This window comes from Pseudopipra pipra, chromosome 2 (genome assembly GCF_036250125.1).
Source record: "Pseudopipra pipra isolate bDixPip1 chromosome 2, bDixPip1.hap1, whole genome shotgun sequence".
Lineage (NCBI taxonomy): Eukaryota > Metazoa > Chordata > Aves > Passeriformes > Pipridae > Pseudopipra > Pseudopipra pipra.
In genome coordinates this window covers 42,743,662-42,770,548 of record NC_087550.1, presented here as the reverse complement: position 1 = coordinate 42,770,548, position 26,887 = coordinate 42,743,662, and the positions used below count along the sequence as shown (strand labels likewise).

General features: G+C 39.6%; 1 protein-coding gene across 10 annotated transcripts in view; it reads right to left on the bottom strand.

Moving 5' to 3' along the window:
- Window positions 1–26,887, bottom strand: part of GRIA4 (glutamate ionotropic receptor AMPA type subunit 4) — a 222,345-nt gene that overhangs the window by 12,480 nt on the left and 182,978 nt on the right. For 6 of the 10 annotated variants that reach the window (XR_010428247.1, XM_064645177.1, XM_064645183.1 and 3 more), the window contains exon 14: window positions 4,768–4,882. The exons of the other annotated variants lie outside the window; for them this stretch is intronic. Coding sequence is in view for 5 of the 6 variants with exons in the window: in XM_064645177.1 (XP_064501247.1) it covers window positions 4,768–4,882 (115 nt within the window). In the remaining variant the exon portion in view is untranslated. The remainder of the gene's footprint in view (window positions 1–4,767; window positions 4,883–26,887) is intronic. 10 annotated transcript variants of the gene reach the window in all.

Genomic DNA, 26,887 nt, shown 5'->3' with positions numbered 1-26,887 from the left:
TTTGTTTCAGCATTAACAGTTTAGGCATATAAAGCCTGAATCAGGCAGGGACTTTTTTCTTCTTTGCAACTGCAGTTCCTTCTGCATTGTTTCTCCAAGGAAGTTCTCAGATTTTCCTTTATGAAAAACAATCAATTTCACACTTAAAATTCCCATGCTATCCTCACTATATAACAGAACTCAATGGCAATGGCCAGCACGGATGAGGCAATTCCCACTTTTCACTGGAATACAGCCAGTGATGTGACTGAGGCCAGGCCCTTGTTTCTCCTCTCCACAAATTTTGTTGCAAATTTTGTTGCAAAACCTTCTGAATGAAGGCACTGTAGAAGCTTAGGGAAGCCTGTCCTCTGCCCCTCACTTTCTCACCTCCGCTAGCAAGGCTGTGTGGTGTGTCCTTTGCATCTGCCCTCAGACAGTCCCAGCTGTGATGAGGGAGAAGCACTTCAAGCAAAATTTAAAATTGTGCATTCAAAATATTTTAAAATATTTTACACTTTCAAAACATGATTTTGTCCTAATTTAAATCAGTCAGCTGCGATGGGAAATGTTGTCCAATATGAGAAGCCTAGACTAAGGGGCTGCAGAGTGGAAAAGGAAGATTTTTGCTTATGCTTTTCAGAATAGCAACATAAATATCTCTTTGCAATCACAGTTAAGTGATTGCAGGTGTAGTGAATTTTAATGTACTTCAGGCTTTGTTTCGTTTGTTTTTTTCATTTTAGTAGATTTTCAACAGCTCTCATGGGAGATGCATGCCCAGATCACCTTGGTTCTCAGGGCAAATTGCTTACAGCTTGTTACTACATTGATTACACAATCAGTTGGTGAATAGTCCCACTGATACTAAAGGGGCCAGAAACTAAAAATCAGTAAGGCTTGCTGTATGTGAACAAGAATAATGTACTGACTGAAGTTATATCCAGCACATAAATCCAGCATCTTTAATTAAATTTCCCATCAAGTTCAGTATTGTATACTTAATATAGCAATAGGAAATTACTATATATTTGGGTTTTGTTCAAGTTATTTAGTGATTCCTGAATTACTAACATTGGGCTAAACTTTCAACTAGAGTTTAGCTAGCACAGTTTGTGAAAATCAGTGTAGTTTTTCCAATGTACAGCTGTTGAATTTCTGCTGTTATATATAAAGAGGATTCATCTGCCTGAAATTCATGTAAGGATAATATATGAGAAATAATAACTAAAACTACCCTTTATCTATGGAGAAGAATTTTCCCCCTGTAGCCATAGTGCAAAACTGCTGTGTGACAGCACAGGAGACCCTGTTCGTCACCCATGTGCTGAAGTCGCTGTTGGCACAGCCCAACCTGGGCACAGAGGCACTGATTTTCTACCTTTTCATCACGTTCCTAGCCCGTCTACCTCCTCTCTTGGCTTCTTACTCATTTCCTCCTCTCCTATCATCAATCACTTGCTGTTGGAAGGGCTGTTTTTTAAGAGCCTCAGGCTGGATCTTGAGCCAGCAACATCAGCAAAATCACAGAGCTTTAAAACGGCATTAATGAAGTTGTGAGCTAGCTGCATTCAGGACAACAAATGGGTAATTAGAGCATTTAAATCACAATACTGAGTGATTGTGAAACCAATATAGAATTCTAGTAGACAGGGAATTTAAAATGCAATCATGACTATGCTTTAGGAGCATTTTCATTACCCACTCACGGCTGAGCCATTAATTAAGTGTAAGGTCAGTCTCATCCGCTGAAGGAAAAAAAAAAATGGCTCCCATGTTCTCCTGAGGGCTGCCAGCAGAGTCTGGAGAAGATCTTCATAGCATAGCTTCCTTCCACTCACACTTTTATAAAAAAAAAACGGAGCAGAGTGGTGAAAACTGTGTTTCAGTACCTTCCCATGCACTACATGAAATGATGATGGCATACAGTTAGGATCTGAGTAATACTTTCAAAAGCACTCGAATGACTTGGAGACCTCAGTTTTATCTTCGACCGTGAACTGATTAATGAGGTCACTAGACCACAGGTGGTTCACACCCGGCAGCTCTCTGAACAGTCTTTCTGAATTTTGGAAGATTGTCCCTTAAAGGGAACAGTAAACGAGGAGGCTAGAGATGACCTTTTAAGAGCACAGAATGGAGGTAGGAGCAATCTTGTTTTACAGAGCAATATAAACCTTTGGAAACTGCTGACCTCTCAATAAACTCCCTCATTTCTGTAGTCCTCTGGTTATTCTGGGTCTAGACTCATATTCTGACTAGTGAATCACAAATACTAACAACATAGTTATCAGTCAAGCCTCCAGTGCTGTATTTCAAGAGAAAAGGATGTTCTTATTCTCGTTCATGATAGTAGAAAGCCCTGTAATTTGGATTGGAGCTGCTACCAAAGCTCAGGATTTGTTCTTTTTAAATTTATACAATGAAAAGAAGTATTAGCTACAGATGCTTAAGAACTTAGTTTAGGACTTGTTGGTAGCTGTCAGGTTTACAGCAACAGTGCATAGTGTCCTGGTTATTCCACTAATGATCATTTGCTAGCAGAAAAAAATAAAATACTTAGAGCTCCATTAATTCAGTAGAAAGGGTCTTATTGAATTCTATTGACCAAAACTGTTCCTGAACAAGGAAATTGATTTTATAGATGATAAATGGCTAACTAATACTTTGGGGAATCAGACTGGCTATAGTTTATAGCCTAAGAGCAGATGCTGCTGCAATGCAGAATTTGAGAAGCGCGGTAACGCCTGCTCATCTGCGTGATGTGCCTGGTTCTACCGAAAGTGGGCAGTGCAGGTGCATGACAAACCTGAATCTTCCCAGGAGCACTAGTACTGCCTACTCACACAGCTATGCCTTGGAAAACGTGTGGCAAGAAATGTGCCTGAGGTCAGATGAATGCTCATGGCAGGCTGTATACAGCCCTAGAACTACAGGTTGAGCTCCATCGTGTTCTCCATCCTTTGCTAATGCTGTCTTGCCCACTACATTTTCTATTGTATCCTGAACTGCCTGTGTCACATATCGTTTATTTCCACTGGCAATGTGTTCCTTCCTCCCTTCTGCATTCATGGGTGCCCCCTGTTTCTCCATGGACTGCACTCCTTGCCTTTCCTTTCTGCTCTTCCCCCCCACTCCTTTTCCTGTCACTTGCCATCACACCAAACCTGCTCCTTCAGCACTTCTAGACATTTGCCCCGGTGAAGCCCTGTCTGTCCCTCTACCATGAGCTACTCCCCTTTTCCTGCTTCATGACTCAAAGCACCTGTGGCAGGGAAAGTAAGTTAAAAACATCCTTATTTTCCTACTTAGCTTTTATCTCACCTTGGAACCACAGCAGGTTTGTGCGAATCATATTCTAAGAAAATGGAGATATTTTAATGATTTGATTCCCTGCCTCTGACATTTTAGAAAAATTAAATAAATACCCCTCCCCAATAATTCAAATAATACAAAAGTTCAGGCTTAGGTAGAGAATTTGATAGTAACAATGTGGTAGATCTATGGTTCACTTATCAACTTTCTTAGTAGAAGTTGGTGTCTGATCCACTTGCAGGTAAGTGCTATCAGATCTAATATATCTAAGAGCTTTGGAAGAGAAAATAGAGACCATTTTTGAAACTGTGACTGCTGGCGAGCAGAGCGGTGTGGGGAAAAATAGGTAGAGCAGCGGGATTGAAGGCAAAGTGAAGAGGATTAGGAGACCAGTTCTGGGTGAGTGCAGAACAGCCCAAGGGATGGTCCCTGAGGCCAGGACACAGCATGAAAGAGCAGGAGGACTAGAGAAGGAGAGAAATAGTAAGAAAAAAATATATGTAGGCAACTGTAAAGAAAGCTACATAAACTGTGTATGAAAAATCAGTCAAATGTAGTCATCTATATCTGACTAGATCTGTGCCTGCACAGTTTTCTGTGCAGCATTCTCTCATGTATTGTTCACACACAAGCACATAAATAAATATTATTACATGCTGCCTGGCATGGAAGGGGTAATTTTAATATCTTCATTCCTCCCCACTTCACCATCTCCCACATTTTTGCTTCTTTTCAGCACCAGACAGTTTCTCAAACAAGGCTGTGAGGAGGAAAGGAAGTACTGGTACTGGCCATATGGAAGATATGGGAATGCAGAAAGAATAAGAAGCTGTCAACACCTCAGCCTAAAATTCCTGTCTGATAAATTCTGATAAATTATGTCTAGGGAACCACCATGGATTTCAGTTTGCTGGAAAGATATCAGGAAATCTCAGCATGGAGATATTTTATCTGAAATTTGTCTTCCTATTTTGGGTACTCATGAAAATTGCAATTTGTACCAGTATTGTTTGAGTCAATAAAGGATCCCTGAGCCTGCACTGTACATCAAATTATTCCTTGGATGTATTCACACTGATTTTTGCCTTTTTCCTCTACTGTCACTGAAAAATATTTTGGGTAGTACCATATAGTAAGAAAAAAGTCTGAGCTGGTGAGCAGGCTCCTGAAGGTATCACATTGCTTGTTCACAAGTGCAAGCTTGGAGAAGGGTCACCACGATTTCAGAAGATGCAGGTTTCCAAAAACTGGTGATAGATCTCACCCCAGAGGCAGCTAATGAGTTCCCCTTGGGGTGCTTAAACAAATGCAAATATTTTTGCTTTGACAGTAATTGCATACACATCGATTTCAGCTGCAGGTACCAGCAGTGCTGTGCTACTGGTGAAGCTGTTTTGTTGCAGGTAAAACCCCAGCAGATGCACCAATTACTTTACATACTGTTTACCCGCTTTTGGTGACATTGAGGCTAACCTTGGAGTCACCTCCCCCGCTGCCACATTCTCCTTTGTCGTACCACCATTTGTTTTTCAATTTGTCCAAGAGGCCTTGTTCATTCAGTTTTAAAACTGCGAGGTTAACAGCATTTCTTGAAACGATAAAACATATTTTGTAAGAAACTGCACAGCTGTTAAGATGTTAGAAGGAATGAGGACTTAAGCTGTTTATAAGCTTGATCCACACACTAAATAAACCTCTCATTTCCATATTTCAAAGCCCTTGGCAGCACAAATAATTGTGGTTACTTTCAAATGTGAAAAATGTGTTTCCAGTGTAGAAATGATTTTCAGAACAGCTTGGATTTTAACATGAAAATTCTATCAACCAACCCAAACTATTTTTGCAAAATGATGATAAAATTCTGCCTGCAATTATAACCGATTTACACAGATTTATTTGAATCTATATTTAAAGTATGTTCAGTGTGGGCCTAGGCTGCTTTTTCAAGCAGATGGGAAAATGTATGCCCATGTACTAAAGAGGCAAGATCCAGACTGCCTATGCTAGACGCTGCCAGTCACCGTGCCACATACAGTTTTGACATGTAGCACTTCAGACTGATCTCACACAAGCTATGGGACAGGGCTCCAGAAACAGGCAGTATGAGGAAGAGCTGAAGAGCAGAGCTAACAGCTCACATGCTGACTAAGATGCTGTCTAGAGCCAGTCAACAGAAAGCACTGGACAAAGGTGCCAAGAGTCCTGTCTATCTGAAGCTCTATCCCCTGCTGTAGGCACATCTGTACATTTGGGATCCAGGCTCTAGAGTCCTGCTCCCTTTGCACAGTAGAGGCTTGGCTGAAATGCAAGACTTGGGGTCTAGCTTAGTGTTGTGACTCTGCCCTGTTATTCTGGGAGAGCACACTGTCTCACAGCCCAAAGGGCACCTGCAGTATAGAGGAGCAAGATGGCAGTGGAGGGCATACTCCTCGGGAAATCTGTGAACACTGCAGCCAAACAGAAGCTCAAGCTCTAGGAAGAAGAAAGACAGCCAATTAGCTGGATGCTGAGATACAAGAAGGTTGTTGGACATCCTGAGGACTTTTCCATGGAGAGTTTATACATGTTATGCTACCACTGCATGACAGACAAATTCTGCTTTGCTAGCAACATAGTGGCATGGGCACAACAGACTGGAAGGGCTTCCGTGAGCCTGGTGTCCTTTGTATCATGTTTAAATGCTCTTTTTTCAGATGAGAGAAATACCTGAGCAGAGAGGTGTTGCCAACATGAATGCTAAAGAACAGAATCACTGCTTCTCTGTGAAATCAAGGCTGCTAGGAGTGGTCTGAAACTCAACTAAGAAATAGGAGACAGCTGGTCCTAGGATGCAGTTGGTTCTCTGCATGCTCAGAGGTTTTCCTTTAGGTGTCTAGAGAGCATTATGACTGGATGGCAGAGGGTAGACAGTATAGATCACCATACAAACTCAAATGTAAGGCATCTGGATTTATGATAGGAACTGTAGTCACTATGTAACATTTTAAAATCAGTTGACAACTAATCTGCCAAGGTATTTATGCAGCCTTCATTACCTCTAGATGCAACTTTGTCCTTGTTTAAGTGTACAACTTCCTATCTGTATTATTAAGACCCTCAACAGTCACGTATTCTAATGGTACACAACTACATCAATATTTATTCATAATTCATAATAGTAAACTTTTATCTTCCTATTTTTTATGTACAGAGGTCCCTAGTGCATCCAAGCCTATCAGACGTGTACACTCTTTCTGATGGGTGTCTGCCAGGCTCGCTTGTGGATCTGCAGAGGCACATAAAGCAGTAGCACTATGCATCTCCAAAGTATCTGTGAGGTGTCAGCATCTTAACTACTGCTCTTTGGGGATGATATGTGGTTGAGAAAGATGAAGTTTCTTTCTCTAAATTTGTTTAATGCTGTCAAGATCTGTCTATCGGTACTGAGTGGGATTTGACAAGAACTATGTCAATGGCATTGTCACCTCAACAATAATGAGAGGATGCAACACCTTCAAAGCACTTGGAGAAGGGCTGGGAAGAGAGATCATCTGGTGACAGGGCTTCATCAGATCATATGGCACCAGAAGACAGTGGGGCTCGTGATTCACCCTCTCTAGAGATAGCTGGACTCTGGTCCCTGGGTGTCCCTCCTGGACTTAGAATGGAAATTTGCCTCTCACTTATTAGGTGAGATGTCTTCCTGGAAGACAGGTACTTCAGAGCTTATGGAGTGTTCCTTACTACATTGGCTCATCTGTGGGACAAATGTCAGCTTCAGGACTGTCTTCTGGTAACAGTTTTTCATATAGCTCCTGCTGGAAGCAAGATAGATCTTTGCTGGCTGGTCATGAAGTTTGGAAACTGCTTGTGTGTAGATCTGACTTCACCTAGCTTCAGTGTAGTTAGATTTATATGAGATTTCCAGTATAGATAAAGTAATTGCTTGTCTGTCCCTGAAAGTGAAAATGAGAACTGTAGGCTATAGTGGGAGTGATAACAGACTGCTCTTTGTGGATAAATCTTTAGGGGAATTTAGCAGCCAGGCTGACAAATACGATTTTGTATAAATGCTCTAATTATGGTTCACACTCCAGAGAGAGAGAAGCAATTGCAAAACCGGAATGAAATTGTTCATTTGTCCCTTTTGTTCTTGGAAGCAAGTGCTTTTGAACCAGTCATATTTACTACAGATAGTCAGCTTTTAATTACAAAGCCTGTGCTTTTGGTCTGTATGCCCTATTCAGAAAGGTAACTGTGTGGTCAGCCTTGCCACTTAGACAGAATTCCAATAAGCTAAACATAAATTTTACCTTTGTAAGGACATTGGGACTGAGCCATAGATGAAAGATGATCCTAGAAACGCTATTTCTTTGATGCTGAGCAACATTACTTATTCTGAAAATGGCTTAGATATGTATCTGGAGCCTGCTGTCTACAAAGTCAATGTCAAAACTCCTCCCTTCAACAGGATCCAAACCAAGGTCTAATTTAGTGATGCTATGTCAAATTGTCACACTGGGTGGCAATAACATAAACAGCTGCTTTGACAGTGCCACAGATGCAGGCAGGAGTGATCACTCCCATGAAAAATGAAATGTATCTCAAGGAATATCACTAACTCTCAATTCAACAAACCACTTGATCTCAGTCAGATTTTAAAGTAGATGGGAAGCCCTATCAATCTGCCTATCTGTAAAAGCATCCTCATACTATTTCCTCTAACCTGTAGTCTCTCAAGTGTGAACATTAAAGCTCACCAAACTAGACAAAGTCCTTATGCTAAAATTCTTAGAAAGTTCTTTCTTTTCAATCTTTATCTTATCTTGGGTGAAGATGGTACCTGAGAGTTTACAACTTTTTTTTTTTTCAAGCTTTTCAAGTTAATGTCTATTTAGACCTTTCATCTGGATATTCTAAGATGAGTTAAACCCAACTAGGTGGGGTTTTTTTGACAACTAATATAAGTTTTCTTGTTTAATCTTAATGTTGAAGGGAAAGAGCTTTCTCACTTGCCAAATGTTCAATTTTATCTTTCAAAGCGTTAAAGATTATCAGGGAAAATTTTCCCACAGTCATTTAGAGAAGCTGCAGCTGGTTGATAGTAATCCTAGAGTAATAAATAAGTAAATGAAACCCATTCATGAGAGGGTTATTTAGCTGGGTTATTAGCCATATCCATAGACAGTTTCACAGCACAATAGAGAAATGGAAATAAAAAGGATGAAGGAGTAAATGTGGATTTAAGCTGCAATCATTGCTCTGAAATTAAACTGTATTGTTTATAAATATAACACATTATTGTCCTCATCATGTCTAGTAGGCCATGTAAAACCAGGTTAGTTTCACACTGCTTTGTCTGTCGATTTGTTATCCAGGTTCACCTCCACATGTGGAAATAAATAATTTCCTTCTGGTCAGCAAAACACAGAGAACCTTTGCTCAACACTGCTGTATCTCCCACAGATATGTATAACTTGTAACAAATGTGGATAGAGCCTTTCCCAAATCTTTGTTCACGAAGCCTAGCCATGAAAAATGTTATAACTGAGAGCCTAAAACATGCAGTGATGACTGCATTGAAAATTATATACCAAGACCTCAGAGCCATGCTAGATCACCCTTACTCATCCTAGAAAGTGCATCATTCTGCCACAGAGAAGGCATTTTGAAACTTGAGTATCCATGGCAGAAACTTTTTTTCATTTTAAAAATTAGAATGTATCCTCAATACCACACTTAGTCAAAGTTCCTACTGAAGAACATGTTCCTCAATAAAGAAACTGAAGTCTTGCAAGAGTAGAGGTTTAATAGTAAAAAACAGCCAAGTGCTTTAATATTTGACTCTTTAATCCTTGGTGTCACTGCACAGTCCTGCCTTTTCCATTACTCAGAAGAAAACGTAGTCCTTGGATGTAAGTGAAGCCAGTTCAGACAAAACCGCAGCCCTCCTGTTACATGATACCTCACTTCACAAGTACTTGGGTGCATGGACAGTGATTTTAATGTATGGATCACAGTTATTTTTAGGTTGCTTTAGAATTACAGTATGAAAAAAATGATGATAATGAAATCATTACTATTTAAAATTACTGTCCATCTCCCCATAAATAAATAGTAGTAAGCAGTTTAAAACATTAAGTAGTATCATTTCCTTTTTTTTTCTTTAAAGAGCCTACCTGTGCCAATTGCAGATACGTCTTCCACAGTTATCAAAAGATAAAACTGCACAGAGAGATGACTGTCATAGTCCTGATAGATGACTATCCAGTCCATTGCAAAGTAACATCAATGATTCCAAACAGGGATACCTCACTTGTTACCCAAAAGAATTGCAGCAGGGTGCTTGCCCAAAGCCCAGGGAAGCTAGCAGAGAGGTCTGCTTTGACTTCCAGTGAGTTTGGGTCATAGCAATGGTTAACAGTTAACCCATCTGCTGGACTTCAGTCCATAAGAAGCAGAGAGGCAGGCATGCAAAAAACGATCTGAATGCTATGGCACACAACACTGTGATACTCAGCTCATGTACATGCTCAACCACAGGGGGGACATTTCCAAGGCTGATAGAAACACACAAAGGTCCCTGCACCATGAGGGAATGAGACAGAAATCCAGACCAGGGACCACTGCAGCCAACATCACGAGAACTGTTGGAAATCTGAGACACCACAGTGGAACACCATGAAAAGGGGATCAGAATTTGCCTAATGCAACACTTTCAACACCTATTTCAGCACAGCAACTCCGCATTCCTTAGAAACCAGAAATTAAAACATGAAATGCATTCTGCACAGTAAGTTAAGCCTGTTTTCAACAGCCTAATGCCCAGAGCTTGAATACACACAACAGACATAAAAGGCACTCTCCAGCCTGATTAGACTTGAATACATATCCAGTGTCTCAGCCACAGCTGCTTTTTGTTTAAGTTATTCAGTTCCCAAAATCTCTGGATGCGCAGTGGTTCACAGGATAGTTGAAAAGCATCTCCCATCTGCACCGTTCAGCACCATCTCCAAATGCAATTCCAAGGACTCAGACTTGGCCTGAGCACACATAGTGAAAGAGACGTCCTCCATGAAGTAAGGTCTCAGAATATCTGCTTTTGAATGCTAAATGGCATAAAGACACAGACAGGTCCCTAAGTACTCATTACAACAAAGGCAGAATCTCTGCTGTAAGCATTTATTAACAATATTTTAGGTAGCTGGTAGAGTTTTGTCAGGAAAACTTAAATGTCTTAGCTATTTAAACAGCTTTTACATTTTCCTGAATCCCTTTCCTGAATTAGTCTCATAAATTCTGAGTAACTGGCAATGTCAGATAGCAAAAATACTTTCCTGTATCCTGGGCAGATTCTTAGCACAATTCTGCTGTTACTTTTACAGATGGCGGCACTGTTGTTTCAATGCTTAGTGTTGGGAATCTTGTTCACTTGCAATAATGAATAAGCAAGATGTGCAAAAATAACATGACTCACTAATGAGACTCTACATACACAGAGACAGCTTTGTTTAAGCTGCAGCCATATTGCACAGCTCATCATCCTAGAACCATTGGTGCCACCGCTGCAGCTGCTGAGGCAGAAGCAGAGAAGAAACCCCAATCCTCTATAAGGCTTTTCACAAATTCCCTTCCACAAGGGATTTCAAAGCCTCAGAAATTGCTCAGTCACTTAAAAGTCACATGGTGTGGAGGGATACTATCTCTGCTTAACCTCAGGTTCTCTGAATGTGCAACAAACTTCAGACAAAGGCTACCTGAACGTTAAATGTCAAAGGTCCTTAGGTGGTCCATACATATGTGAGATATGGACCAACTGGCAAAATACAGAGATTTCCCTTCTTTTATGGTAAAATACATGACTAAATTGTCATATAAGTTTATTGTATATATACTTCTATATAATTAGTGCCTGGAAAGAAGTGGAGATCAATAAACTACAGCACAATGGCAAGTAAAGCCACAGATGTGGTGGTGCATTGGCAGGAGAAGTTCACTGAAGAAACAAGCTTTCCCAAGACCATAATACGACAGCCAATGATGGCAGCTAGTGTTGGCAATTGATGATTAGTGTCAAGCAACTCAAAGCTAATTTTCTTCCTTGCACTTTGTATGTCTCTCCCTGCAGCTACCTGTTGATGCAGCCATCACGCAGACCAGCCCCTGGGCATTCCTGGTGCAGGCCGGAGGGCATCCTCCCTCAGAACAAGGCAGAGAGAGCTCAGTGAAGCCAAGTTCACTGCCCTTATTTCAGTGATGTGAATTGCAGTTATTCTCTTATGATCTAATCTGCATGCAGCCCAGGTGGCTTGGGAAGAGGAGGCCACAGCTGCCAGGGGCCTCCCCTCGACCCCCAACCAGAGCTTCCTGGATGCAGCCGAGGATCTGTCTCAAATGCACTTAGTGAAACACAAGCGAGTGTATTTTTACAGCTTGTATATATCATCCATTCAAATGATTTTTAATGGTAAAAATTAAAATGCAACCTTACCAAGCAAAAAATTAAATGCTGCCCAATTTTTGGGCTGTTTATTTTATCCTTGTTTTGAAAAGCACTGATGGCAGATTGTAACACGATACAAATGTAGTGCAGTTTAAGGGTGTTTGACAATTCATCAAGAGAAATTAAGTGTAAAGCTGCATGGCACTGGCTGAATATGTTTAATAAATCAGGACTGAAACAAGCACTCTGTTAAAAAGGAGATTTAGCCAAAGCTTACATCACTGTATACTCAGAAGGCTTGAAGGATCGATAATCTAAATATTTAAAAAGACAGCTAAAGCAAGAGCATTTTCACATGAAAAATAACTTAAACTTTCATGACAATGGGCCAACTTTGAAATCATGGTTTTTTTAAACACATTCCAGAACTTACAGGGATAATATTTGTACTGGGATCTATAAAGGTTTGCATGCTGTAAAGTTGCTTGTATGAAAATACTGTATTTAAATACTGAAGCACAGCACATATCTAAAAATTTTCACATGTAGCTGATAGAGTCCTCGGAACTAGCTTTCACAGCTTGTCCAGCATTTATAAACAAATAAAGAAAGAACTACTAGTATTCAAGCTGTGAGTCTTCACAATACTAGCTCTTTAGCAATGAGTCTCTCAGGCCTTCCTGCTAAGGCTTATCAAAGAAAGGGTGTGATCAGCAATCTCAGCAGAATGTTCAGGCCCAGCTGAGGACCACCAGGACGTTGGATGCCTCTTGAATTTCATCTTGCAAAATTCACGTACCCCTGAGGAACTGACTAGCCTGTAGAAAGCCAAAGTACTGCAAAAAAGCTCTGGGCAGGTTGTGTGCTACATTAGAAGCTGATACCATTTAAAAACATTTTTTAAAGATCCCCTGGACAACTGCATTTAAAATATCTCTTACAGAGCAACATATCAAAATATTCTGCAAACAATAAGAATAAAGTATTTTTACAAGAATTTTTATGTATTATTATTTATTTAGAAATGGGAAATTTAAGGCAATGCTCAAATATTCTTTATATTTGATTTTTTAATTGTGGGATTTTTTTAATTGTGGCTTATTAAAGTAAGTAGAGTACTCTTCATTTAGCCATCCTAATAAGATGCTTAATTTCCAGGGGCAGTGAGTATTTACAGCTTCTCTGTATATCCTAAGTATACAGTTTAGTTATTCAAGCTGAGCTTTGTAAACAAATATGAGCCAAACTGACACCTTGAGGATCAGCAGGAGTTCCAATTAATGGGAGACCCACTGCTGCTAAAAATTGCCATAGCTACTTTGAATTCAAAGAGGTTCTGACAATTTACACCAGCTAGAGGTCTGATGACTGTAGTTTAAAATATTTATATATATTGAAAGCTGTTTTGCAGCAAGATATTCCAATTACAGTACGCAAACACTTCTTGGTGCAAGCAATTAAATATGTATTCTGTTTGTGCAAAAACAACAGCAGCTGACCTGGGAATGCAAGTCAGCTTGTTTCTCTGTTTTATACATAGCTTTGCTGTAAATAAAAAACACATAAAATTGTCCCTAGAGTAACTGTTCATATTGGTTCAGTAGATGGTCTTTAGCAGCAGCAGAAATGCTAGTTTCTCCCAACTCTGAGCTATTTTAATTTTTGCTAACAGCTACCTAATCTTGTTCTCATCAAGCAGTACAATATTTTTTCATCAAAGCAAAATTTTTCTTGCTAGTTCCAGCATAAGCAGTATTATGTGAATAGGCTGCTGCAGTCCAACACCTGCAACTCAGAATACATGTTTTAAAGGCTTAAAATCATAGAATCATAGAATTGTTTGGGTTGGAAGAGACTTTAAAGATTGTCTGTTTTTGACCCCCATGCCTTGGGCAGGGAAACCTTCCACTAGACCACTTTGATCAAAGCCCCATCCAGCCTGGACCTGAACACTTCCAGGGATGGGGCATCTACAACAACGCTGGGCAACCTGTGGGAGTGCCTCTCTCCATCCTCAGCAAATTCCTCATTTGAGTGGGATTTTTCAAAAGTGTCTGAGCACCAGTGTAATGCTGTCTCCACACTGCAGAAATTGCTTTCAAGATAAGCTTGGCCCACTGCCAACTGCCTCAAAACTCTCTCTCACCTCTCAGAAACATTAGCAACACTGAGACCTTTGTGGCTTTTATACATTTGATATTGTGGAAAACACAGTAATATTTTAAAATTTGGAATGTGTAAAATGATAATGTTTAAATATATAAATATAATTCTATATTTTTACAATATAATATATATTTTATAATATATATATTATAAATACTTAATGCTTTCAGATGGGGTAACATTCACCTCTGGCATGGCTGGCATAAAGCCTTTTGCTTTTTACTCCTTAGGTGAAGCAGACCTTGACTCACAGTTTCGTTGCAGCAGTGTTTGGATGCTGTTTCACCTGCTTCTCCATTAACTCCTAAGTTTAGGGGCCCCCAGCTGAAAGAAAATGGCAATATTGGCACAGACATGTAGGAGTTTCATGGCAAAGCACAGCATGTGGTTCAGTGCCAGGCAGAGGTTCCATCCACGTTGGATGAGAGTAGCAACTTGAGGTGAGGGCCACTGCAGTGAAGATCTATCAGGTCTCATGCTGTCCTTCTCTTCTCCTACCTAGACTGCATTAGTGCAAGCCTCTTGAAATGACATTATGCTATGTTAGCCAGGCACATGCTGTTCAAACTCCTTATGTCACTCCATCCACAAGAAAGAGCCAAATGCTGCACAAATGATCTAATTGTTTTTCAAATCGGCGGCTTAACAGGACTGAAAACATTATTCACCATTACTGATCTTGGCCAGTAGATTTAAATTTTCCTTTACATAATATCTTAACCATATTTGTAAGGCATTTTAAATTTATGATTCTGAGTGCCACAAAGTGACTATTTCCATCCAAAATGAGGCTAAGAAAACTAATCTTTTTCAAATGCAATTCAGTGCTTATTGAATAGAAATATGGTGTGTTTCCTTGTAACTTAAAAAGTTACTCCTTCTTTATATTTATCTCAATCCATTTGACATCTCTGATGGATTACTAGACAGCCTATTGAGATCACAGACTCTGGCCACCCTATGCAGAGGAAGATTTTACTACATCAAAATCTTCCAGCACAAAGCAGGTGGCAGCTGTTTCAGCAGCTTCTAATTTTTCACCCCATTCAACATGTCCCAGCAGTGGCAGAAATATTGTACATTTGACTGAGCGTTTCACAGCTTTCATCCATATGAAGACTCAGCCCTAGGCTGAATCACCTATCCCAGAAGAAATGTTACTGTGACCTCCAAAAGCAGCGAGAACTCATTGCTGATCTCACTACAAATCATGTAAAGTAAAATATCCTGTTGGACTAACTGCAAAAATTAGGTTTTCTGGTTCCTAAGCAGCCATATATCTCAATGTGCTATATAAATGTGTGCTCTATTCAGTGGGTAGCAGGGCATAATAATAAACCCAGGATTTTAATGCAGTATTGAACATATCCGGCATTTTTGGAGCCTAGTTCAAATTTGGCAATATTTGAAGAGATTTCACAATCAGACTTGTCAAATTTTTCATTTATGCCAGGCTGAATCTCACCTGTATGAACACACAATGATAACACAGGTAAGTGGAGCTATATTTGACGTGATCTTCTCCTATTTTCTATTACTTATGACTTGTTGCTGTATTTTCCTTCTTGCAAGCATCAGGATCTCACAACAGCAACTGATTAGTGCAAGATGTCAGTTTAAGATTCAGAAATGGCAGAAAAACATCAGGAGTCGCAATGACTTCTACAAGTAAAGGCACTCAACTGAGCATCTCTGAAAGCCTTTTACATAAACTACCTCAACTGTCAGCTTATGATGCTCCATAAAAGGTGATGGAAGTCCTCTATCTTAGCTAATATTTCTGAAATGTCCTCAGAGAAGAAGAAATTGCATTTATCCACTTTCAGGGTGAATGAGACATATGGCAAGTATGGTGAGAGAAAAAACAAACTTCTGCCATCTTCCCAGCAGCTGCATTTGGAAAACAAAATTAATACCATTGCTGTTCCCAGGAATTCATGGAATAGCCAAATTCAGTTGAATTCATAAAAAAAAGCATGGCCAGCAGGTCAAAGAAGGTGATTCTGCCCCTCTACTCTGCTCCCGTGAGTACTGCATCCAGTTGTGGGGTCTTCAGCACCGGAGAGACCTGCTGGAGTGAGTCCAGAGGGGGACCAAAAAAATGTTCAGAGGGATGGAGCTGCTCTCCCATGAGGACTGGCTGAGAGAGTTGGATGGAGTTGTTCAGCTTGGAGAAGACTAGGCTCCAGGGAGACCTTACTGAGGCCTTTCAATACTTACAGGAGGCTAATAAGAAACATAGTGACAAAGGTTTTTAGTATGGCCTGTTGCAACCAGACAAGGAGTAGTGGCTTTTGATTAAAGCAGGGCAGATTTAGACTAGAAGAAGGTAGACTTAGACTAAGCATAAGGAATAAATTTCTTATAATGAGGATGGTGGAACATTGAACAGGTTGTCCAGAGAAGTGCCTCATCCCTGGGAACATTCCAGGTCAGGTTGGACTGAGCTCTGAGCAACCTGCTCAGTCCCTGCACATTGCAGGAGAGTTGGACTAGCTGATTCTTAAAGGTCCCTTTTCCCCAAGCTATTCTATGATTCTACAGTTCTATTAATGTCTATGTTTTTATTTTAGAGACAAATCCAGTATCTTAGGTTCTGTTTCTAATGAGTACCAACCTTTTGCCTGTCTGGTTAGACTTTTCAGCCACCAAATCCTAGTCTCACCTTAGTGAGAACGAAGCATGGAATGACTGCAAAGCAAAATACCATCAGCGTTCTGTACAGTGCTGAAATGGCTGTAATACAAGCAGTCTGCTCATGCATTAATTTTTTCCTAGTAAGGAAAGGAAGTCTACATGAGAAAACTGTAGGGAAACACTGTTGTTTGCTTCTGAGGTTATTCATCCACTGACATCGATGTCCACAAAGTTACTAATGAAACATGGCCACTATGTCAAAAGCTATTGGCAACTAGAAATCAGGATGAATGCTTGATTTTTATGGTTGCCAGAAACAAACTACTAATTCACAAGATCTCCACGGCTGACATACTATTATGAGATCTGAACTTAGACTGAGAAGAGGCATGAGAGACTTCTGTAACATTATATACATGCTTCTTTTTGACTCCATACAGATGTTTTTCATAAAGAAGAACTATAAGGAAGGCAATAAATGGAAAGATTCCAGCTAGCTAAGAGATGGTTTCTTAAGCTTTGGTCTAATTATGATGCAAGCATTTTGAAGTTCATTACTTTAATTAGAACCAGAGATGGAAAGAAAAAAACAGGGGAGCCATTTCCCAGGTGGGAACTGAAGCTCCAACTGCAATGCAATAATAAAGAGCACTGCATAACTTGTGGCTTAGTGAAATGCTGGTTCGTGTTTTGCCTAATGGCAGATCAATACCATACAAATGAAGCAATTACAGTTGTGCCATATAAAGCCTTATTTGGTCAGCAGCCAAAAAGGGGATTAGCTGGAAAAGTTCCTAGGACTTTCTGTCTGAGTATTATTGCAGAAGTTAATGAGGAATATCTGATATGCTTAGACAAACATAAACAGTGCCAGCAACCAGATGAGATGGTCAGTCCAATAGTCAGTGTTCTGATAATTAAAATGCCCCGAAGCCAGCTGAACATCAGCCCAAGATCAGGTGAAATGATCACAAGGGCAATCTAATCCCTCTGGCAACCAGCTATATAATGTTGCCACCATTGGTACAGCCATGTACACAGCAGCAAACTCTCCACCTTCCCACAACATGGAAGCATGTTCCGTTCTGTACAGCTCTGTGTCCCTACACTGCAGCTCACGGTGGGGAAGTAAAGGCCACAGTCTGATACAATGGTTCCACCAGAACTTTACTATGCGCTACTCATTCTCATCCATAGACCACCTGGTCTAGTAAAAGGTGCCCCTGCCTATGGCAGGGCAGTTTGAACTAGATAATCTTTAGTATTCCTTTCAACCCAAACCGTTCTGTGAAATGCAAATATAGCAGCTCTCAGACCAGTCAGACCAAGCACAGCCATGGCAACACAGTAATACTCACGTTTCAAATACAAGCAGCCAGGCTACAAAGAAAACAAGGTAGTGAAAGTACTAATAGATCTCCACAGTGGATATGGAGATCCAAATAACGTAATTGCTGTTATCCTGGACACATGCCCACATGCCACTTTTAATAAAAAAGACCAGATGGAGTAGGGTCCACTGGTGATGGAGATTTCTGCCACTGCTTTCTAAAGGGAACACGAAACAACATGTGGTCATAGACCACAGACTGTTTAAGAAGCTGTTAGTTGAAGTTACAATTTCTGTATCGCTTTCTCTCCAAAACAGTTTCTTCGACCAAAGACACTGAGAAATCTACCATGGTGTTTGTCCTGAGGTACACACCTCCACGGGTTTGAAAAATTCATACAAACATCTGAAATAGAAATGGACTTCAGATATTCACAGCACAAATCCACTATGCTATTAATCTTTACTATTCCTCTGAAACTGACAGGCAATGGTCACTACCTTCGATTTGCAAAGGTGAACCTTGAAGTGAGAAGGTGAACTGATCTCCTCCAAGACTCCCAGAAAATCTGGGCAGGGTCATAATTATGCTCACAAGTATGACATGGCTTCAGCCAACCATACTTCGTTGTTTCTCAGAAACCTTGAGGTCTTTTCAGACAACTGTTCATGAAGAATTTATCCTTCCGGTCTTCCAGTCGCAAGCACTTCCTAGAGATGAGCTAAGCTTACATTGCTGTGCATATTTCCTCAACTCAGTCTTTAACCACAAGATACTTCCAATTTTTCCTGCCGAAAGTGGGAGACAGCCAACCTGAGTGCCTTAACTCCCATTACAAACAAATTCTTCCATATTTTGACCCCACTCAGGAGTTCCACAAAGGTCCATGCTCAGAAGCTGTATAAAGCTCCTTAGGAAGTTAGGTGCTCCCTTTGCCCTGGCAAAGAAGAGATATGAAGCAATATCACTTCATGTCATGGTTTGAGTTCAGATACTTCACTTTCTTTTGCTTTTCCAGCATGAGAACTTTATTCAGATGAGAACAATCTGCTTGACTTTTAGTTCACAGAAATCACAACTAAAGCTAGGAAAGCCAGGTCAGACACAGCTTTTGTACTAGTTGGGGAGATGACCTTCTACCATGCAGAAAACATGAACATCACTCTTCGTAAGATACTACAACTTTCCAAATAGTTCTGTAGCTCCAGAAGATAGAATATGATGGCTGAAGATATCCTTTTCATATCCATAATTGTCAAAAAAGCATCATAGCACAGTGAGGTCTGGAAAGCACCTCAGGAGGTGTCTGGTCCAACATCCTGCTCACACAAGGGTCAGTCTTGAGGTCAGATCAAGCTGCTCAGGGCTTCAACCAGTCATGGTCTGTAAACTTCCAAGAATGAAGCCTGCATAACCTGTCTGGCCAGATAGTGTCACTGTCAGACTGTCCTCAGGCAGTCAGGGGAAACAGTTCCTCCTTACATCCAGTGTGAACTTCTCCCACTTCAGTTTATGTCCATTGTCACTTACCTTCCTTCCCTACACTGCTGTGAAGAGTATGGCTCCATCTGCGTGAAAACCTCCCCCACAGAAACTGTGGGTTGTTGTCAGGACCCCAAAGCCATCTCTCCAGGCTGAACAAGCCCAGATCCCCCAGCCTCTTCTCACCAGAGCAGCTCCAGCTCCATATCCAGCTCCATCTTCATCATCTTCCATGACATTGGTTCAATTTATTGATGTTTTTCTTAAATGAGGAGGCCAAAAAAAAAAAAAAAAAAGGATGCAGTGCTCTAGATGTAGTCGGAATGTGCGCAATTACTTTATCTGATGCCACAATATCTTGTGGCCTACAAATTGAATGAACTAAAAGTACTCTAATTGAAAACTGACTTGGATAATTACCCACTATCTAAAAGAGATGCCAAAAATAGCAGCTTGCTTATTTAAGTGGATTAGGAAAAATTCCTAAATCCTCAAGAAACTGTGATGCCTTTCTGTTCACTTTCAACTACACTTTCATAGCCTGAATTCGCATTATTTAAACTCTGCAAAATCACAACTAATTGTCAAGTGTTCATGTGGTTTTAAAGGAAAAAATATCATTAGCAGGTATAGAATATAATTAAAATAGTATCATATACTGACTAAAACATGAGGAGATGGATCTTAGTAAGTACAGAGCATTGGAATGTGGGTTGGTCCCCCAGCTTTGCACACAGGACATTATCTTTTTATTTAAACCAATAAAGAAATGAGTATTATACTAAAACCTGGCTCTTTATGTTTTCTGTTGCAAGCAGAAAGAAGCTTTTGTGAAAACCTTACAATTCAAAATTTTGGTTGAAAATGTAAAAATCTCAAAAATTGCCTATAATGTTTGCATTTAGGCACATGAAATATAGATGATTTGGGTTATCTAGAAAAGGTTGAGATATTCTGTAGGAAACAATTAGATCCCATGAATTTTTCTGTAGGCTCAAGAAGATCCCAAATAGATCTGAATCACACAAATGACACAGCATAAAATGCTGCTGTGTTCAAAATCAGATGCCTGCATCCGTACCAAGGAAGCCAAACATCTAATTCTAAATGTAAAAGCCTCTCTAAAGACACAGTTACAAATTTGGGCTGCACTAAATGGAACCATATAAGCAACAGATTGGAAAGAGCCTGATGTGTAATTATATACAGAGAAAACCTATTCTGGAGGTAACAGATGGGCTGCCAGATGTTAGGTCTGCTCTCACCTGCAGGCCTCATTCAGCCCTGCTGCTAGTAATGGAAGATGCAAGGGATCTGGATCTTCCTGTGCACATATTATTTTTGCCCATGTGTGGGGGAAAAATAATAAAAAAGCTCTATTGTCTTTGAGTGCTGGAGGCAGATTTTATGTGTTCTTTTAGAGCAGAAAGAAATAACTGAAGTATAACAATAAAATAGGTCTCTGTATCAGGTCAGCTTGGATAACTTTTATAAAGTTGACTTTTGGCTATAAAAAACTGCAGGGAAAATCGTAGCCAAATCTTGACAGAAAACTGCCAATCCTGCCAAAAACTGTTAAAAGAGAGTCTTACTCAACAAAAGAGCACACAGCATTGTTCAGCATCATGCGAGTTGGTAAAAGATACAGTTAAATAGGAGCTAAATCCTTTTTCATGTTTAAGTTTTCGCTCAGCGACTTAGTTGGAATGAGAAGCAGAGGAAGGCAGGCAGAAAATGGAGTAAAACATTGAATTATAAAAATACAGAGATTTGAGCTAAGGATAGTTGAGAATAAGAGCATTAGTTTTGACTCTACCTCCTACCACACACAAAGTAGACCAGTTAAGAAGAATAATTACTGATCGACCACAAGTCATCATTTTATCAAACAATACTTTAAACTTGTACTGTTCAGTCGGATGCACATATGGCCATTTTTATCTGAGCACCTTGAGAACATTTTGATGATGGGAAACAGCTGCATTTTACAGTTGTTTTGCCAAGACACACAGAAGCTTAAATTATATATTAGAACTTCCGAATCTTGTTTTATGCTGTCAATGTCTTTTCATCTTTCATCCTGGGATGTTCAGTCCATAATGCCTATTCTGTCACACAGTGTGCCAGTCTGAGATACTGTTCTTAGCTCAAAGAAAGTGTGAGAAAGAAAACAAAACCTTTTCTACCTACTTCTGGATTTCTCACAAGAATCAAGGCTGCCTAAAGACTAAATGGCCATTTTATGTCTCTTGGAGTCCATCTAGTACTTATTGTCAGTTGGAAGTGGGCAGTTTGCAGCTACCACACAGATTTACTACAAACTGTTTTTCAGGTGCTATTTGTTCCCCAAATGTCATTTCCACAGGAGGTATTGTTATGAGTTGCTGAGATGCCTTTCAGTGGCCTGCTCCCTTGCTTTAGTCTACCTACAATTTACCTCAACAATTATTATCTTAGTGGGATAGGCCTTTTACTTGTCAGGAACTGTACCATCAACTTCAAAGGGCAGTTTCCTGGGAATTGACACGTAAACAGCCAGAGAGTTGTAATGAAAAGAAAACAGAGAAATAATAACAAGCTCCATTGTTATAATATAAAGGGCTGCATCTTGCCCTCTGCTGAGATGCTTTACAAGGGATTGGGGAAATGGCAGGGAAAAGGGCAGGAGAAAATTATTTGTGAAGTGCCAAGAAGCGGCGTTTGTTTCTCAGAGATTCTATAGATTGGAAACAACCATAACCTTTTTGTATCCCACTGGTATATGCTGGGGATTAATGCTTATCAAATGTTGGCAAATGTCCAGAAAATCAGTAAGACATATGCACAACAATGGTATCAGTACTTTTGAGACATTCTGGCTTTTGCTGATAGTTTGAGGGAAGTTCATTGGTTATACTTAAACATATGAGTCTTTTTACTTGTCAGAGAAACAGCCCGACAAATTTCATTTGGATAGTTTTGATACTGTGAAGCTCCTATCCTGTTTGCATTCAAATATTTCTGAAACAGAAAAACAAGAAAAGAACTGTAATTTTTTTTTTATGCCTTCATTTCTTTCTGATTGTAGAAAACAAGCCTGTTATTCAACTTGTCCTGGTGCTGACTTCCACAGAGTGGCCCATAGTAAAGCTGAAAAAACAGAATGGTAATTTCACCTTTTATACTGATTATACTGCTAATTTAAAAATACCCATTGCCATTAAAATATTTAGATAAAAAACTGTTGTTCTATGCAATAGTTTAATGCTGTTTTCTCCTGCTCAGAAGCACCTCATTTCAAAACTGTTCTAAAATCCCAGGACCTTCCCTGGAATAAGGAGCAGGATGATACTACCAGAAAGGCACCAGAATGTGACTGTGTGACCAAAATGGGAGCTGATCTTGGAAGAGCTTTGCCTTCCATCAGTTGCTTCTAGTGTCATTTGTAGTGTAGGAAAACAGAAGAAGCAGCAGAACAAATTTCTGTGACTTCTGCTTTCTCCAATCCACAGAGAGCTTTGTTCAATTATGAATCATCCCTGAAGTCTGAGGGTGAAAACTTCCTGCTAGTGGCAATAAAGAAATAGGCTCTGTGAGGCAAGGCAGGTCAGAGATGTCTCTTTGAAGTACTTAAAAGACATAGTGATTTTTTTTCCCCTCAGGCCACAGAAAATTCATCAAGTGCAGCATCATGGACACTAATGGGTTGTTTTTTTCCAAAGATACAAAAATCAGAAATTATCTCAACAGCAGTGCTCTTCACTGAACTTGGTGACTTAAATCCTGCAATTTACCTCCTCTATATGTAAAAATTTCAAGGAAGGGTGAAACTCTTTCAAGTAGAAGATTTTGCCTGAATACATTTGCTTGCACATCTTGCAATGGATCTCATTAGCCATCAGCAAATTTTCTTCTTTTTCTAAGGCATTTTTTTTCCATGGGAAAGACCCTTATCTTGATTGAAAATTATTAAATTAATCCAATAGATATTACTGGGGAAAAGAGCAAGTTTGGATTCTAATCTCTGTTCTCAAGGCTTTATTTTTACTTTTAAAATAGATACTCTGTTTTTAGATAGAAATAATCCACGTAACCGAAACTAAGTATGCCTCCCAGCCTCAGCTGAAAGAACAACTTGCTAACATTCATTATCAGGCTCTCTCTTCACTGATCTTCTTTTGACTCCTGACTTTTATATTCCTTGGTAAGCAGCGACCCCGTCTCTGCCTTTTTAGCTAGTAAATGTTATTTTTAGCTGATAGAAAACACAACAAGTTCTGAAGGATCTGACCTGCTTGAGAAAAATCTCAGCTATAAGCTCTGACATTGAATGGTAATGAGGTGGTAATTCAAGCCTTGTTATGCCTACAGTGAAGGGAAAAATATTATGCAAAATCATACAGTATGATCTACACCATCAGTCAAACAGGATAATGTTTACATATGTATAAAATGTTACAGATCCCATTCTAGTTTTCAAATAATTTTGTATCACAGAAAGAAATGACCTTGTAAAATCTTGGTAAGCTGACTCAAATCCTGTTCTTTTAAAGATCAACAGACCACCTCATAACTATGCAGGGATTTTTTTTCTCCTCCAGTGGCCCTTGCTTCAAAACAGTAAAAGTCAAACTCAGTAATTTTATATCACTCATTTCAATTGTCAAACCTCAATTATTCACCAGTTATCTCTATATCTTCTCTACATCATATATAAATAAGTAGCTTCTAGGTGCTTTGCTGAAATGATTGCCTCTGTGGATAACACACTGATAGCAAGACCAGCTATTCTGGCAGGAGAAGTGAAACATGAAAAAATCAAACCTGCTTCCTCTGCATCTCTCCTCACTGTGAAGGTTGCTTGACTTCAGAATGATTTGAGGAGGTCTTTGGACACCAGTGTTGCCAACCAGAGGACAGCTAACCAGCAGAGGAAATACCCATTCTTCTCTGAATTGCCAGAACAATGCTCAAAAGCACATAGGCCACAGACCTCATCATGAAAACCTAAGGATACATTACCTTTGCCCGTTTCTGTACCTTTCTAGAAACAGGAGCACACAACTGAGTGAAGAATGCAGCCCAGATACATAGAAACACAAGAAACTAGGACAGATACATCAACAATATTAGTTAAAAATTAAAAAATCTATGAAGACCTTTGAAAACTGAACAACACAGGGTACACCAAAGGGTGGTCCAGGGAAATTCTTCCTTTATGATACAAGGTAACTTGTACAAGGAAGCTTCACTCATGGGAAAAGTCTATTTCTGTGAAGATTCATGGATTTCTGCAGTACAAAACCATTGAAAAACAACAGTGGAAAAAGTCCTCTGTAGTAAATAAATGTTGACTCTAAAAAAATTGGGTGGTCAGCTCAAACATTTTTTCCTAGTTTTTGTTTTACTTAGAGGCAATCTGTGAATATCATAACCATTCTTTTGTACACACAAATCCAGTTTTATAAAAAGCATAAGAGAGCAGAGCATGCAAGAAGTTTTTATCTATCCTTATAGATGACTACTGTGTCATGATTCTGTTTTCCTGCAGAGCTTGGTGTGAATTACCAGCTCACTGATCTAAAAATTCAGGGCAAAATGAGAACTGGGGTATATCTCAGAATAATATATTAAATTCACAATAAACAGATTTGTCAGTGAATGATGATCTGGGAATTCCTTCCACAATAAACTCCTTATATTCTGGTCTCCAAAAACATCAAGGACAACACTTGATAAAAAGTTTCACTGTCCCATTGGAAGAAACTATACTATCAGATTTATTGTTATTTCCCCAAGCTTGTTTCAGATCAGAGAAAAAAAGAATAGGGAATATAACTTCCAAACAAACAAACAAAAAAAGGAATATCCCATCCTAGGTAAGATCTGCCAAAATTTTGTATGAATGAGCATGCATTACTGAAATAAGTTTTCTTTTGACTCTACATTTCTAAGGAACCATACTGGATATATCTGTGAAAAGCAAAAGTAACATTGCCAGCTATAGTACCACATTAAAATGAAGCAATGAAAGAACGGAATTTTTCCTGAGATTTACCTCAGGAAAAAAAGGACTAGATGAAGCCACTGAGATAGAGATGCTAGGTTATAGAGGTTATATGATCAGAAAGTTATATCTGCAACACCTGCTTCACTGATGCACTGCCCACATTGCTCACCTTATGTTAAACACAGTAAAGAATGGATAAAGAACAAGCACCTCAGGCAGCGTAGAGTCAGTTCATGTCACCAGTTGTCACACTGCAAAAACTCAGCCGATATGACCATGTGGACCTTTTTGCTTCCCTTTTCAAAACATAAAAAATTCCTCCTAAAGTCAAACTGGAGTTATTCCTTTACTACACAAAAGGAATAGAGACTTGAATGGAATATAGAACCCCAGATTCATATATATAAAAACATTAAGTGTAGTTCCAATAGAAGGAATTTAATAGAGATCTGGATTTCATGAGGTTGGTGAACAAACATCACCAATTTCTAAAATACGTTGACGCATCTATTCACAACAGTTTTTTTATTATTTGTCTAGATCTAGTCCTGCCAATCTCATCTGTCTGGGCTCTAAGTGTCTCACTAGACACTTATGACCTGTGCAGGTTTCACTCATCCATGCTGCATACTGTTGGCTGCAGGACAGGGCAGCCAAATGTAAAAACAGTAACAGAATAAAAGACAACTCCTCAGTTTTCAGCCCAACCTGTCATTCACCTTTACATGAAACAGCTTCAAGGTACAAAAAGTTGAAAAAGTTTTTAGTGTACCTTTAAGACAACATTGCCATTAATTCCTTTCTCATTACCTCTTAGAGTGGAGAACTCTTTCATGTTCTTCACTATTCAAACTTGTTTATGATGCCTACATATCTAACACAGAAAAGCAGAGGCATGCAAGGCACAGGATTTGTGTAGTACAAGATCTCCAGGTGTCGCTCTCTAGAAACACAGATTACTGCAACTGTCAAGGCAGATGACCCAGGGTTGATCCACAATGGCCAGAAGTCTGGCCACAAGAACATCTTCTAATAAACAACACATTTAAAAAAGCAGGTCTTGCTAAGCAGACAAGCAGCACTCTCTTAACCACCTTTGAAAACACCACCTTTGAAGAAAAAACTCATTAATTCACACAAAATACTACACAGTAGCTTTGGAAGGATACCTACCGTTTCAAGAGGAGGAAACAGTAAGAACAGTTGGGTACTGCCATGAAAGAAACTCAGTCTTTTTTGTGATGAGAGCCTTTGCCCTCAATCACAAATTCCTTCTCAAACACATCAGTCTTTTACAAGATATAGAAATGAATATCACTGAAAAGGAAGGAAAGAAGGAGACACACATGATGTGTAAGGTGGTACTGCCCAGTGGGCATAAAAGAAACGCACATCAGGCATTTCCCATTCTCCTCCATCCAGTGATATGCATGAATCCTAATACTGCACCAGCACTGAGAATAAATCATTTCAATTAGCCAATAGGTACTGGTTGAACACTGCAGGAGTGTAGCATGGAAACCAATAAGGAAGAGTTTCAAATTAAAATCCACGACCCTGCTCATG